The 16,054-nt window shown below is 32.0% G+C and overlaps 2 protein-coding genes across 5 annotated transcripts in view; one reads left to right on the plus strand and one right to left on the minus strand.

Annotated features, from left to right (window-relative positions):
- The window catches only part of LOC143065117 (beta-galactosidase-like), a 31,217-nt gene extending 27,611 nt beyond the window's left edge, over positions 1-3,606 (plus strand). For all 3 annotated transcript variants that reach the window (XM_076238474.1, XM_076238477.1, XM_076238476.1), the window contains 3 exons: positions 466-569; positions 834-954; positions 1,361-3,606. In XM_076238474.1, coding sequence (XP_076094589.1) covers positions 466-569; positions 834-954; positions 1,361-1,642 — 507 coding nt within the window. In that variant the 3' untranslated portion in view covers positions 1,643-3,606. The remainder of the gene's footprint in view (positions 1-465; positions 570-833; positions 955-1,360) is intronic.
- A 2,895-nt stretch (positions 3,607-6,501) lies between these two features.
- On the minus strand, positions 6,502-16,052 carry LOC143065120 (sepiapterin reductase-like). Of its 2 annotated transcripts, none has more exons than XM_076238489.1 (4): positions 15,924-16,052; positions 12,385-12,923; positions 11,099-11,251; positions 6,502-8,522 (listed from the first exon to the last, which is right to left on the minus strand). In XM_076238489.1, the coding sequence occupies exons 2-4, from the start codon at positions 12,911-12,913 to the stop codon at positions 8,407-8,409; spliced, it is 798 nt and encodes a 265-aa protein (XP_076094604.1). In that variant the 5' UTR covers positions 12,914-12,923; positions 15,924-16,052; the 3' UTR covers positions 6,502-8,406. The 2 variants fall into 2 exon arrangements, with proteins under 2 accessions (XP_076094604.1, XP_076094603.1); XM_076238488.1 differs by lacking the exon at positions 15,924-16,052 and adding an exon at positions 15,433-15,801.
- Between the last annotated feature and the right edge of the window lie 2 nt (positions 16,053-16,054).

Below are 16,054 nucleotides of genomic sequence, written 5' to 3' on the forward strand. Positions count from 1 at the left end.
TCAGTGTCACTTCTTAGATATGCAACTTTTTTTGAAATCACTAGTTTCATTTTGTTGAAGAATACTTTTAATCAGACATCTGTTTCAAAAATGAAGGTCACCATTGACAAAACTGTCATAATTGCCATACAATTTGGTTTTTATTATAAATCAAATTCAACATAGAAACTACTGACTCAGACATCAAATGTTGGTTTCAATTTAAATCTGAGATAGAACAATCTTTTTATCTTTTTTCATATATAAGGGTTTTGAACTGCATATAGTTAGTACAATATAATTAATTGTCTATTCAGTAAAATCTAGTTATTCAATTGGCGAACATGAATTTGACAGCTAATGTCCATTAACAATACTAACTTCTTTGATACATGAATTGGTATGTCATTATTTTATAGAAAGTTCCTTACCTGAAATGTTTTGGAAAGAAACCACTTTGTTTTTTTTTGTTTGTTATTTTAACAGGGTATCATACAAAATGTTACCATAGGAACCACAATATTAACAGACTGGGAAATGTATCCTGTATCTCCTGAATTATTTGAACCAAGTACAGATACATTTAAAAGGTACTTAGAAATGATAATGCATATTTATTAAACTGAACAAATGTGAAAATAAAGACTGTACATGTATATCATTACATTTCATGAAAATATCTAGTAATTTTATATTGAGGAGGAAGATGATGACAAGATGATATCTATCTAATCCTATATCTTGACCTTGAGGACTGTAAATGATTTTATTCCATAGCAAATTGTATGTTTTCATGTTTGTATAAACAATTGGATCTTTGTTGAATTAATAATTATTTAAATCATATTTTTCAGTATTGGAACACCTTATTACAGTAAGGATGGGAGATTTATGTCGCCCTCTATTTATGTAGGACAAATGCCAACCCTTACAGACCCTCAAGATACCTATCTAGATCCCACTACCTGGTCAAAGGTAATTAACTTACAAAGTATAACTTCTAATAATTCAGATGATACCTGAATCTGAGTCCACAATGGCTCTTGGAAGGTAAACAGTAAGTTAATTTCTGATGACTTTGTTGTATTGTTAGGATGTTGTCTCCTTAAGGTTTACCCACATCTCTGTAATGTAGTCAGTTCTCATATTGATATCATATTGATCTAAAATTGACTAGTTGGTTTACTTTCTCATAAATTTTTGATTTGAATCATATTGATGGGTAGGGTACAACATTTTGATCCAACTTATCCAAACCATCATTTTGCACCTCACATGAAATAATTTTTATTTTGTGTTGTTTTTATTTTTAAATCCAAATAAACTATATCAGTATCTTTTAAACCTATTTGTATATATTATAAAATATTTTTACTTTCAGGGTCAGACAATTATAAGGAGTAACATGGCGTATAACATAGGAAGATATTGGCCCATTGCTGGACCACAAATAAGACTGTTTGTACCAAAGCCTTACCTGGCTCCAAACACTGTTAATAATGTGATAATGTTCGAACTTGAAATGGCACCATGTAAAACCCAGGCTGGATGTACTGTTGAGTTTAAAGATAAACCATTAATCAATGCTACAGCACATGGACCTTATCATAAATATATGTCTCAAGAAATAGGTTATAAATATAACTGGCATTCGTTTCATTAAATTGTTATTAGTTATATTATATAAATTTTGTTTCACATTCTGATGCAATAGTCTTAGAAGGCAACTAATATATTTTTACACTTTTTTAATGTTGAATAAGTTTTCAATGCTCTTATTTATAAGAAATTGTTTAAATTTTGTTTAATAAAAGTTATAGTAAGTCAAACACCTGAAACATGATAGAAAAACAAAAAGATTAATATTTGCATAAGGCCAACTAAAATTAATTAGTAGATTTTCATCCAAATTTTTGAAAAAAATGGGGCGGGTGGAAGGATTTTATTTTTTAAATTTTATTTCATATGATACCCTCGTCACGAGTTCTTCATACCGCGGGGTATATGCTAGTAGAAAACAAGCTTGTATAATGTATATACATGCTGTATAAGGAATTCTACACTATTTTTAAACTCTTAAATAAAAATCCCTGATTGGCAACCACTGTTATACATGTAATTGCCGCTTTAGAAACCTATTTATAGTATACATCAAAAAGAAGAGAAATGCTCTCTTCAGTTGGACTATACCTACACCAAATTTATTTTGCTTTCTAAGCAATGGTTTGTAGTCCCCATAAAATCAATAAAATGTATTGGTACAATCAGAGACATATATACATATATATATGTGTATATATGTCTCTGGTACAATTGTATGCAACACAAGTACAAACTGTATTGTGAGTACAGAATAAAATGTAAACTCAGTGTTGAAAGTAATTATGATGTAAAACAAGAACTTAACCAAAAAGTAGTTGTTGTTTAATGACTAAATTGAAGGTATTGGGACAGTTACAGAGGGTGTTTGCTGTTGGTCAACAAAATAACAACAGCCAAGGGCTTGTTATAATTAAAATGCGTGTTTGTCGACTTTTTTTTTCAATATACGGTCATAAATCAAATAAGTTCGTGCTTGTGTCAATTTGTTTAATCCAGTCATGTTTTTTTACCAATTTGTTCTACGATTCTTGCGCTTTGGATATCATTCACAGTCCACATTTCCTGACACAAAGTCATTGTATATTAAATGAAGAAAAAAACACGGTTTTCGATTCAGTTGTGACTACCGCAATTTGCGTTTCAGCGTAACACGAATATTTCATGCTCTTCTCGTTATCAATCACTATTCTCGGAAGATGATGTTGTCATCATAGAGCAGCAGAATATGTCGACTTAATCATTTTCGTTTGATTACTCGAAGAAATACAAAAACGAAATTTGAAACAGGAAGTTTTGAATGAAACGAAATTATCGATGGTTCCCGGTAACGGACATGAACAAAATCCGGAAATCGTATTTTTGTTAAATAAAAAAAATCGGGGCGGGACGATTTCAGAGGGGCGGGCGGGGATGAAAATCTAGCAATTAATTTTAATTGGCCTAATATTTAGAATTAAAATCAAATTATTAACAAATTTATTTACAGCATGGTGTGATATTTTATACTTTGGGTCTTCATGATTTAAACCATATTTTACAAAGGTAAAAGCAAAAACATTGTCGTCCCTTTTCATCCATTTTTTTTGGTTTTATTGAAAAAATGCTACTTAATATTTGAAAATTATTTGTGATGTTAGTGGTGGTATAAAATATTTTTTTGATTATACATGTATTATATGAGTTTTATTAGTAGAAGTGTTCAATATTCTTTTTGCAAAATTCAAAAATCATGCATTCCTTGAAGATTTAAAAATCTGTTGAAAAGACAAAATACATATAATTTTGTTTTGGTATGTTAAGGTATATTTGAATGTGGTGCAATTGATAATTGAGAGGTTTTTATATATTTGATGGTTGGGAGTTTTGTTTTATACTTACTGGGTGTAAGATAAGATAATGTACTGTTGATAAATATATGTATCAATTTATGATTTATATAAAGTAATAATTCCATAGATTGATTTAATAGTGCTTTTGTTATACATTATATTTGTAATATTTTCTGATTAAATTGTGGTTTTGTTATAGTTGTGATATTTCTAAACACCTCGTTTAAACATACATGTAAGAAACTGATCAAATCAACATTAGTCTGAAAATGAAATAACAAAGGCATATTATTGGCACAATGCCACTGAAGTGTGAAATCATTCATACTGACAAAAAGACCATGACTATTCACAAATGGAATGAAATTTAAGAGGGTGAATAGACATAAGAATTGGTATGAGTGCCAATAAGACAACTCTCCATCTAAATCACAATTTGTAAAAGTAAACCATTATAGGTCAAATTACGGTCTTCAAAAGAGAGCCTTGGTTCACACCTAACAGCAAGCTATAAAGGGCCCTAAAATGACTAGTGTTAAACCATTCAAACAGGAAAAACAACGGTCTAATCAATATAAAAAAACTAGAAATGAAAAACACTTAATGAATCTTTTATATTGGAAATTCTTTACCGGCTAAATCTGCTGTTGGATAATTTATGGTGTCTAAACAGACAGTAGCTGCACTCCAATTCGTTGTAGCAGGGACTTTCTATACTAAGTAATATACTAATATAGAAAGTCCCTGGTAGTAATTATATACATGTCTGTTCAGCTTTCAACAATATTGAAATTCAAGGTTCTCGATAAAAAAATATCTTGCTTTCTGTGATCTTGCTTTATATGTTCTTTTTAACTTACGAGTTTGATTTCTAACAAAAATATCTTTAAATACTGATAACAATTGTTTGCATAAAAATTGCTTTCAGGATCAAGCATTACTGATGAGTCTTAAAGTAAGGAAATCGAAGGAAAACTGATCATTTTAAGCCACTGATTTAAATGAGAGAAAAAAATCTGTGGTCACAATGTATTTTATGTTGATAATTAAAGGTCATTGTACTGCCTTCAAGACAGAGCCTTGGTTCACCCCGAACAGCAATCTCAGCTTGTTTTTCCATAAAAATTGCTTCCAGGTTCAAGCAATACTGATGTTTCTTAAAGTAAGGAAATCGAAGGAAAGCAGGTCATTTTTAGCCATTTAAGGAGAGAAAAAAAATGGCAGGGGGGCCCCACTCTTAGGAGCCTCATTTGGCAGCTCCCAAACCCCTGCCTCCCCTGAATTTGAGCCCTAGTTACAGCCCTGATTTTCTTGACAAGTGTACCATCATTTTGTGACTTGAATATCTGAGCATATATAACATTGATGAATTTCTAGAAATTTTCATGGATAGGATGCATAGAATGTTATGATCAATGCACTATATTGTTTGTATCAAAAAGGTAGTGATCAGCCTTGGAAGATTTAGATATCAAGCCAGTAACATAGGGTTCTGATTGCGTTACATGCAATCTTTACCCCAAAATCATGTATCTAACTTAACATTCCTTTAGGTCAATGGTTTCTGATGGATGTTACCAATTCTACATTTCTATGTGACAGATGGATCATGATCTCTTTATGATACTTTGGATTGGTGGTTTCAGATTGATACCAACTTTGCATTCCTTTGTGACAATGGTTTCAGATGTATGATGATCACTTTATGATACTTTGGGTCAGTGGTTTCAGATTTATACCAACTTTGCATTTCTTTGTGACAGTTGTTTCAGATAGATTAATACCAACTTTGCATTCCTTTGTGAGTTGTTTTTCAGACTGATACCAACTTTGCATTACTTTGTGACAGTGGTTTCAGATTGATACCAACTTTGCATTACTTTGTGACAGTGGTTTCAGACTAATACCAACTTTGCATTACTTTGTAAGTGGTTTCAGGTTGATACCAACTTTGCATTACGTTGTGACAGTGGTTTCAGATTGATACCAACTTTGCATTACGTTGTGACAGTGGTTTCAGATTGATACCAACTTTGCATTACTTTGTGACAGTGGTTTCAGATTGATACCAACTTTGCATTACTTTGTGACAGTGGTTTCAGACTGATACCAACTTTGCATTACTTTGTGACAGAGGTTTCAGATTGATACCAACTTTGCATTACTTTGTGACAGTGGTTTCAGACTGATACCAACTTTGCATTACTTTGTGACAGTGGTTTCAGATTGATACCAACTTTGCATTACTTTGTGACAGTGGTTTCAGACTGATACCAACTTTGCATTACTTTGTGACAGTGGTTTCAGATTGATACCAACTTTGCATTCCTTTGTTACAGTGGTTTCAGATTGATTACAACTTTGAATTTCTTTTTGACCATGGTTTCAGATGATGGATGTCTGTTTAAAGTCAATTGCATATTCAGGAAGAACATGTAATTTTATATGACTACTAACCCTGCCTTGTACTAGATAGACATGCCGAGTGCTGATTTTTAACCTACTAGTTCACAATAAAACAGTCTGCAGGAAGACATGTCATCTTACTCGAGTGAACACAATATTCTGACTATGATCCAACAAGACTCTGCTCCTAATCCCTTGTATTGTGTGCTTAGTGGAAAAGCAGCAAATACCAATTTTAAAATGTTTGGTTTGACATTTGAGGTAAACACACTAGATGGATGAATATAACTAGTATCACCCATTAATACAGCTAAAGATAATGAACAAACGATAATGTTATGATGTACTGTCACAGGTAAGGGGAAGGGTTGGGATCCTGCTAACATGTTTAACCCTGCCACATTCTGTATGCGCCTGTCCAGCCTGTAATTAGGTGGTTGTCATTTGTTGCTGTGTTACATATTTGTTTTTTGTTCATTATTTTGTACACAAATTAGGCCAACAGTTTTCTTGATTTAATTGTTTAACATTTGTCAAATCAGGGCCTGACTATTTGGTATTGGCTTTGCTCATTGTTGAATGCTACATACAATCTATAGTTGTTCATTTCTATGCCATTTGGTATCTTGTGAAGAGTTGTCTCATTGACAATCGTACCACATTTTCTTTTTAATAAATATAATACTTCCAAACAAAAAGATTTATTATTCCCAACAGACAAAAATAATATAAAGCTGATAGCCACAAATCAAGAAAATATATTTAATAAGGAATGTATCTTAAATGTAAATTAATTTTTTTTCTTTAAATATTGACAAAAAAGTGTCAAAAGTGTACAGCATTGACATGCCGAGTGGTATACATTTAACAATAACAAATGTAACATAAAACAGATTTCTATTGCTATTTTTCTTCTAGAATTTAAAATGAAACTAAACATTGGAAACTCAGACCTCAGCTTGGCCAGTCATCTCTGATCCCAGAAAGCATCAATAAATTTCTTTCCATGCCTTTAACATGCAAACACTGATTTGTCCTTGATCCTTAACCTCTGACTCTGAAAATGTTTAATGAAGATTTAAAAGTTTTTAAACCAGTAAGGGCGCATGAGAATGCTTTGAACTGGACCAATGAGTTAACTTTTTCTGGTTTTTATGTATACCTAGTTTTAGATTAGCCAAGTCGTTCAGCCAGTATTACTATAACAAATGGTTGTTGATAATTGGTTCATAGAAAAATAAATAAAATACAGATAAAATTATAACTGAAATGAGGGAAAAAATCACAACTATAACTATATCCCCTGCCATCAATTGATTGTGGTTTTAAAAATAAACAAGAATGTGTCCATAATACATGGATGCTTCGCTGGCACTATCATTTTCTATGTTCAGTGGACCATGAAAATGGGGTAAAATCTCTAATTTGACATCAAAATAAGAAAGATAATATCATAGGGAACATGTGTAATAAGTTTCAAGTTGACCAAAAACTGTAAACTGAAGGGGCAGACGGAAGGACAAACGAACAGACGCACAGACCAGAAAACATATTGCCCATAAATGGAGCATAAAAATTAGACTAGGAATGTGAAAGCTATATATACATGCAATATTAATAAAATAATACAATGCACTTTCTACCCATGTAGATATCCCAACATGTGATTTAATCAAATTTGATGACTGACTTCTCAGTTAAACTTCCTATTTATATTTTCACTTTTTTGTTTTCACAAATATAAAAAAAAAAGTTAAAAAAGGTTTTATAATTCAACATAGATTTTTACCTTTCTGCTTTAATATAACAATGGTGGTTTTGGCAAATTGCTATATTTTTGCAAAACATATAACAAATCTGTTAACATCTTCATAAGTTAAAATTTCTGGTTTCTATTTGTATCCAGTTCACCTGTCCAAAAAAGTTACCAATACTTATCATGTGAAATTTCAGGCAAATTTGATTAACAGAAGACCTTTTAAATATTCTATTTAAATCTTAATGTAACATCAACTATGACATGGGCAAAACAGCGATAATCTATAATTAACATCATTCTGTGTTATATCAATATAATTTCAAAGTGTCAAATAAGCATAATCTAAAAGTGAAAAAAAAATCACCATTATAAAAGAATGGAGCCATGTTGGCCATAAAATGAATGGTATTTGAAATATTCTCAAATTTGATGAATTAAAAGTTGAATATATGATTTATAATGAATCTATGAGTTTTTGGTTAAAAATATTTCCCATTCATTAGATCTACAGACATGAAAAAACAAAAAATCACAAAAATTACCGACTTGCCATAAAACTGGACAATTTGACTAATAGATACCTAGGTACTTAGAAATAATAATAGAGAACAAATGTCGGCAAAACAAAAATTACAAAAAGAAGCTTATTTGCTCACAAAAAAATGTTTTGAGTGGTGCTTGAGTTCCGTAAAAATAATTTATCATAACGTCACATTTTAGTAATGAAGATAACTAATGTTGTTGTTTTCATAAAGGCTTACATATCATAGGTTTAAAAGCTACAAATATTAATGTTGAAATGTCTACAAACAATCTTTTCTTTCTTCCGCATTAAACATCATAATAATCTATATGTGCTCCTGAGACAAATGTATCAGTCTCTAAAATCTGAACCAGTTTCTTTATAGAGGCATCACATTCCAATACATTGCCTTCCTTGTACAAGGCTGAAACAGAAAGAAAAATATATTCTCTTACTGTTTGGTGGTAAATAAGGCCTGGTATAAATAGCAGTTACTCCAAAACAAAAATATATTCTCATACTGTTTGGTGGTAAATCAGGCCTAATATCAATAGCAGTTACTCCAAAACAAAAATATATTAATGTATAAGGCTTCAGTCTTCTATCGTCATCTATTGCAGTCAAATATCTACACTTTCTAAAAAAATTTTGAACCGTTTTAATCTTCATTGGCCTTCTTGATATAGGCTTAGGGATGAAAATCTCCAGAGTCATTTAGGATTTAGGTGTACTATCACAGTAAATCAAAATTAGATATACTGCTTTGAAAGTGCAAATGTATACTGTTTTACACCTGTTTGTCTGACTATTTGTTAGGAACTACAAATGGGAGCTTCCTTAAACTAGGTACCAAACTTTGATGGAACATGCTATACCATGTGATGCTATTCACATGTCTGGCTTATTAACTTCCTGTTTATCAAATGCTGTGGATTCATTTATTTTCGTGGGTATCAAGTTTCATGGATTGTGGAAAACTAGCATTTATATGGATATTTGATTTTGTGGTTTTCATTGGCATTGTCTGTGTTCAAAGCAATAGAACATTTGTAATTTATTGAATGTTTAAATTTGTGGTTTGCCTGTTCCCAAGAAACCCACAAAAATTAGTATCCAATGAATAATAATAAATCTACCGTACTTATATATTCTTAATTCTTACAGATAATGACCATGTATGACATTTCTGTCACGTTTTATTGAGGAACTGCAAATCAGAACACTCTGATTTTAATATCAAAATTCATGCAAGCATGCTTTACAATCATCTTCGCTAGCCAAGGGTTACGATCCACTCCCGCTCTCTTCACCCTTGGCGGATTGAGATAATATTTCGGAGACACAAGGTAAGGATTTTTATTGGTTGCAGTAGAAACTCGCTGCATCCAATCAAAAAGCGCCTATAACATGATCACATGTAAACATAGAATGTGTTTGTAAACAATTGCCACATGTTTATTGTGCAACAAGTCTTTACATCACTAAACATACGACTATATTTAGTGACAACTTGAATGTTTTAATCAACTATTAGAAGTTCCTGTGTATGTTTCATGCACAAATGCATGAATGTTGACGTATATTTTTTAGTTTCCGGCTTTACCAAGTGGATAGAATCTAGACGCTACCGTGTTTTTACCTCCAAATTGAAGAGTTCAAGTGCTACCATTGGTCAAGAATAATGTATTCGGAATGGGCGTGACTTTAATCTTCCGATAGATGGCGCAACATTGATATCACAAATGTTGGTTCAATCTGCCAAGGGTGAAGAGAGCGGGAGTGGATCGTAACCCTTGGCTAGCGAAGATGGCTTTACAATGTACGGTGTGATGCATTCTCACCTTCCTGTTAATTGAATACTAACATGAGGATATCAATATTGAGCAGTAGCAAACAGTTCCACTTGTTATGGTTATAGGCAACTTTTTATGTTGCTAGTTTATTATAATGTATGTGTTCCGGACCATATGAGTATTTGGACCATACGCATATGGTCATGACCATATACATATACTCATATGGTCCGACGGTATGCGTATGGTCGGACCATATGAGTATAATACTCGTTTGGCTATTAACGGGCAGGACCATATGAGTATTTGGACCATTTATGTATTTTTTTTAAATTACATTATAAACGTTTCAATAATACAAAAACTTTATCTAAAAAAAACAGTGATGGTTACATGACAATTTATTAATTTTATAATCCAAAAACTATGTGAAAATTAAATATTGATGCCATAGTTAGTTTTCATCGCTAGTTACATTCTTGCATGTATGCTTGGTGTGACATTCACTTCCATAAGGTATCATAGCTTTTTTGCATTTGCAAGAAATTTGTGCACGATCATTTTCATTTACACCTTTTTTTTGCGAGTGAAACTATAGCTAGACTTTTTGCAGCTGTGTACAGTGATACCAAAGTTGTTGGCCATTCTGATGTCTACGGTGTTTTCAATAAGCTCTAGGTCTCAAATAACGTAAAATGACTGTACTACACCATATTCACAATACAACTTAAATAAACTATGTTACTTTCCAGTGACTGCTTGTGTAAAAGTTCATTAAGAAATTTTTGGAGTTTAATTATTTTAGTCGACATATTGCCATTCACTCGTAATAACAAATCGGTAATGAACGACCATCGGTATAAAATGTGTTTACTATAAATATGACAATTAAGTAAAATTAACTATGTGAAACTTCTTATTTTTATTTAGCTTATCTTTTGATCATCATTTAATAATAAAATTACCTATATTATAGCGTCTTTTAAATGAACGGTCATATCATATGAAGAGTTTAGAAGTATTGAAAGTAAACTGTAACAAGAGTGTTAATCACCCCGACCATACACGTATGGTCGGACCATATGAGTATATACCCATATGGTCATGACCATACGCATATGGTCCAAATACTCATATGGTCTGGAACATATGCATCTTATCTCCAATTAGTTCAAATAAGAAACTTAGAAGCATCATTAATACTTACATTCAAACATTTGTTTAACCTCTGGGTCTGAAGTATTTTCTCTACATTTGATCTGCATATCTGTTTCACAAGGACCAGGGGCATAACTCAGTACCCTTATTGTGGGTTCCTCTTCTGTCATAACCTTATAGAACATATCACGTGCTGCTTTTACTGAAAAAATGTTTATGCATAAAATAATCTATCTGGTGAAATCTGAAGATATATGTTATTGTATGAGGTACAGACAAAATTGTTCTGCAATGATGTAAAAACGCATAAATGTTCATTGGCTGTCAATTTTCATATATATATTGACACCAGAATGTATCCTTTACAAATGTAAAATTTTGTTGAAATCCAAGCACTAAGTATTATGGCTACAATTTAGAAAAGGAGTCCATCCAATAATTACTGACATCAGAAATCAATTGGGAATATATTATACTGGTCCTCATTTTAATTGTCAATCAAATCCTAGCAAATTTTCAACGTTTCTCAAAATATATAATTCATTACCAAAATTTAAGTTTTAACAACAATTTTGACGTCAAGAACCAATTTTGGAAAGCATATCAATTTAGATTGTCATCCTAAACAAAAAAATCTTTCCAAAAATGGTAACTTTCTGATATAAAGTAAGCTTATAACCCAAATTTGACACTGATAATTAATTTGGAATAGCATAAAATGCCTGTAGATCAATTTTTGTTGTTGAAACCCTAGCATAGAAATTTTCAATAAAAAGTACATTTTTAAACATTTTAGAACTGGGAATTATACTTTCTCTGCCCAAAATATACATAAATGATGATACGAAACAAGAAAAATCATAAAATGTTTACAAAATATACAAATTTTATCATAGTTTGTTGCGATGGAAACTTGTCATATGTGATTTATTTTTTAATATTATCTGTACACCATTCACCTTAGAAATGTAACTTTAGAATTTTTCTAACAATAACTTATCTCTCTTACCACAAGTGTTTTAATTCTTTCCCAAAATTTTACCTTACAGTAAATTTGACACTAGGAGTTTGGAGTAGTATAATTTTAACCTTCTTATACATCTTAATTAATTTACTTGAAATGATAGAATAAAAGAATATTTCTAAAAAATAGTGATTTTTTTCTCACCAAATTTTCACAAAACTTAAAATTGTGACACAATGAATTTTGAAAAGCACACAACATACAATAATTGTTTTATGAAATCCCAACACAACAAGATGTTGCTCCCTCTTACTTTTTTTCACATTGAATGAAATTATGTAATTTTATAGACATAACAGAACTGAACTCACCTGTACAATATAGAGAGAAGCTTTTAAATGCTTTAACTGCTGTAAGTGATGATATATTAATCACATATCTGTGTGCAAATTTCTCTTGGGTAAAAAAATTCAAACATGCAGAATTCAACAAAATATTTCCAGTCACGTTAACTCCAAAATGTGTGTTCAACTCTGAAACATTAACCAGATCTTTAACATATTTACTGTTGTCTCCTAAGGTCCCTGCATTGTGCACAATAACTGCCTGTTCAAAGTTATCAATAGACAAATTGTTTTCTTTAAAAATATTTTCGAAAATATTGCTAAACTTTTTTTCATCTAAATCTCCTTGATCAAATTCACTGACAACTACTTTAACATCCTGACAAGATGACTTGATTTCTGTTTCAACCTCTTTTAAAGCTTTCATATCCCTTGAAAGTAGTATCATTACACTTTCCCTTCTGGCTTTCTTAGCAAAGCTTATGGCCATACTTCTTCCAAGACCTCTGCTTGCACCAGCTATAACAAAACATGATTTCTTCTCAAACACTCCCATTGTGCACTTCCTTCAAGATAATAAATAAAATTTAACATGTTTTATTGCATTGAAAATAAAAACTATGATTTCTTAATTATGAGTAAACCAACAACTACTAACTTTATACTTTATTTCTTTTTAACTTAATAGCAATATTTCTAAACATTATTATGATACTGTTGTTGTTCAATTATTGTGTCTTGTAAATCTGGTGATAAGCATAGATTGAAACACTTATTTAATTTTATTTAAAAGTTATGGTTGATCATGGTTTGTAGCAAAATTAAAATTCTGTTTGTTTTTCAGGATTGAAATTCTGCACAGGCAAAACTTTCTTCATGTACTGTTTATCTGCATCTGGCAGAAAATTGCCATCTTCAACATGTCAAAGTTTCTGTTATATACTAGTAATTGTTTTCTAGAAAGTTTATTGCAATAACTGGTAGAGTTCTGTAATTTGGTACTAATATTTTGTTGTTTTTTATCTCTAATATACGGATATTATAATCTCACTTAAGTACTTTTCTTGTACCGGTATAGTCTTCTGTATTAATTTATTCACAACTTTTTAACAGGTTGGGGAAGATTCTCATAAGTATCATCCCCATTGAAGGGTATTATTATAGAATACCCTAAACAGGCATCAATTTATAGTAATAACAAGAATGCACACTCTGAAATGTCGCCTTCTTTTCTTAACATTGATATTATGTTGAAAGTCCTAAATATAAAGCACAACTACAGGCTCTCAAGAGACTGTGTCGCTCACCTGACTCTACTTTGGTTTTAGAAATCATATAAAAATAGAAAAAAATCATAACAGATAGTATCATACCCAAATAATGATTGAGGCCAAATTTTTTTTAATATTGGTCCCGTAATTTAATCAAATATCCTGGTGACCATCTTGAACAGTAAATCATTCCATTCAGTGGTTCTGAATAAGGTACATTCATGCCATGTTTCATGTTTGGTTTCATTCCATTCAGTGGTGGTTCTCTAAAAGAAGACATTTGTATGTATTTCCCATAGGGTCCTATGTTAAACTATGTCCCCCCACTAGCAGCCATCTTAAATGATGGATTGGCTTCAAAGTAACAACACTTGGTCAGGACCTCATAAGGAACTTTCATGCCATGTTTGGTTCCATTCCATTTGGTGGTTCTCTAGAAGAAGACCAAAATTTAAAAGATTAACAACAAAGACTACGGACGACAGATGATGGACGCCAAGTGATGAGAAGAGCTTACTTGGCACTTCGGGCCAGGTGAGCTCAAAACTTAACACTGACATGAACCGTTTAAAAAGGTCATGGTGAGGTGAGACTGACATGTAAATCATAAAATATTACCATACACCAAATATAGTTGACCTATTGCATTTGGTATTAGAAAAAAAGACCACAACAGTTGGAACTCAAAAACTTAACTTTTGACCACTGAATCATGAAAATAAGGTCAAGGTCAGATGACACCTGCCAGTTGGACATGTACACCTTACAATCATTCCATACACCAAATATGGTAGACTTATTGCATACAGTATATGAAAAAAAAGACCAAAACACAAACTTAACTAAAACCACTGAACCATGAAAATGAGGTCAAGGTCAGAGGACATCTGGACTTGTACACCTTACAGTCTTTCCATACACCAAATATACCAGCTAGCTAGACCTATTGCTTATATAGTATCTGAGATATGAACTTCAACACCAAAACTTAACCTTGTTGAAATCCTTGTTCACTGATCTATGAAACATGTGAAATGAGGCACAGGTCAAGTCAAAATTGTCTGATGGGGATGAGGATCTTGCAAGGTATCCTATTACTCAAAATAATTTTAAGAGAGAAATTGATATTACAAAAAATCTTAAGAACTTTTATTTTTTAAGAAATGTGAATGATCAATAGATATCTTTCTCAGGAGATGGTCTTTAATAATTATAATCTTTCTTATGGTACAAAATGATCATGGTACGAAATGGTTTATGTTATGGTTGAAATAGTTTTTGTTATTATACGAAATGGTTTTTGTTATAGTACGAAATGGTTTCTTGTTATGGTACAAAATGGGTGGTACGAAATGGTCTGGGTACAAAATGACTTTGATTCCTTAAAAACATTGATTTTACTCATGTGGACTGTAACTATAAACAGGTTTTCATAATTTGGTTGTTGGGAATATATCCATATTTTGAAGGTGAAATTGAATATATTTAACAGAAAACAATCAGGCACACAAAGGGAGGTGTTAATAGTTATTTTAGGCTGTCATCTAGTATCTTTGTCTGACAGATTGAAACGCAAATATTTTTTAGCAATAAACGTATTTACACTTTTGGTATTTAGCTGAATCTTGCCTCCGAATGACCTTAGATCTACTCCGAATCACCTTTTGACGTCAAGCAACAATCACTTTTAAATTGTGACGTCAAATATTTTAAATTATGATGTTAAAGTTTACGGGAACCTGTGTGATTTTACGTAATGGCAGACAAATTTGCATACAAATTATACATAAACTAGAATGGGTACTTTGAGGGCCTCGGTTGGTCAAAGTTGTCCCCTACTTTGACCTGGAGATCAATCTTCTGATATCTCTCTGGTTTGTCTGTTTCCACCGAGTGGCCCGGTGGTTCTCTCCGAGTACTTCGGCTTCCTCCACCATAATAACAGACTTCCCGGTGTCCTACACGCTCCCTTGGGCGGTGTTGGGTGGGGATTGTTCTGGTGGTGGGATAATATTGTAAAGGACACATCTCCATTAATCCTTAGGGAGTGTACATGGATCCGCTGTACCCTTGCAGTCAATCAAGGGGTGCGTCTAAATTGGCGGAATCTCGAGTACATACATACATACAAGTGTCAAATACGTCTATTTGGAATAGTAGTCTCAGCTCAGGATGAAAGTGAAAAAAATTACTTTTTTTAGTATAAATTAACTTATTTTAATATATAGATCCTTTATGATTATTTATATGTCATTGACATATATCCATTATATGAATGTAGGTCAAATTTCTTACCACGGGAAAAGAGTGGGAATCCGCAAATTATATTATTACAGTGCGCGGACGTCTCAGAGAACACCTTTGCCAATGTCAAACTCGTACCTTCGATAACTCGCCCCAGGAACTTCAGTTACTAATCTAACACA

Source organism: Mytilus galloprovincialis, chromosome 2 (assembly GCF_965363235.1).
Source record: "Mytilus galloprovincialis chromosome 2, xbMytGall1.hap1.1, whole genome shotgun sequence".
Taxonomy (NCBI): Eukaryota; Metazoa; Mollusca; class Bivalvia; order Mytilida; family Mytilidae; genus Mytilus; species Mytilus galloprovincialis.

Bases quoted from the DNA above. Each gene is read 5' to 3' on its own strand.
- LOC143065120 (XM_076238488.1), bottom strand. From the start codon at position 15,662: ATGGAGATGTGTCCTTTACAATATTATCCCACCACCAGAACAATCCCC. The intron at 12,924-15,432 runs GTACCCATTCTA...ATTATCTTGAAG, and splicing joins GACCAACCGAGGCCCTCAAA to GAAGTGCACAATGGGAGTGT. The intron at 8,523-11,098 runs GTAAGTATTAAT...TTTCTGTTTCAG, and splicing joins GGTTAAACAAATGTTTGAAT to CCTTGTACAAGGAAGGCAAT.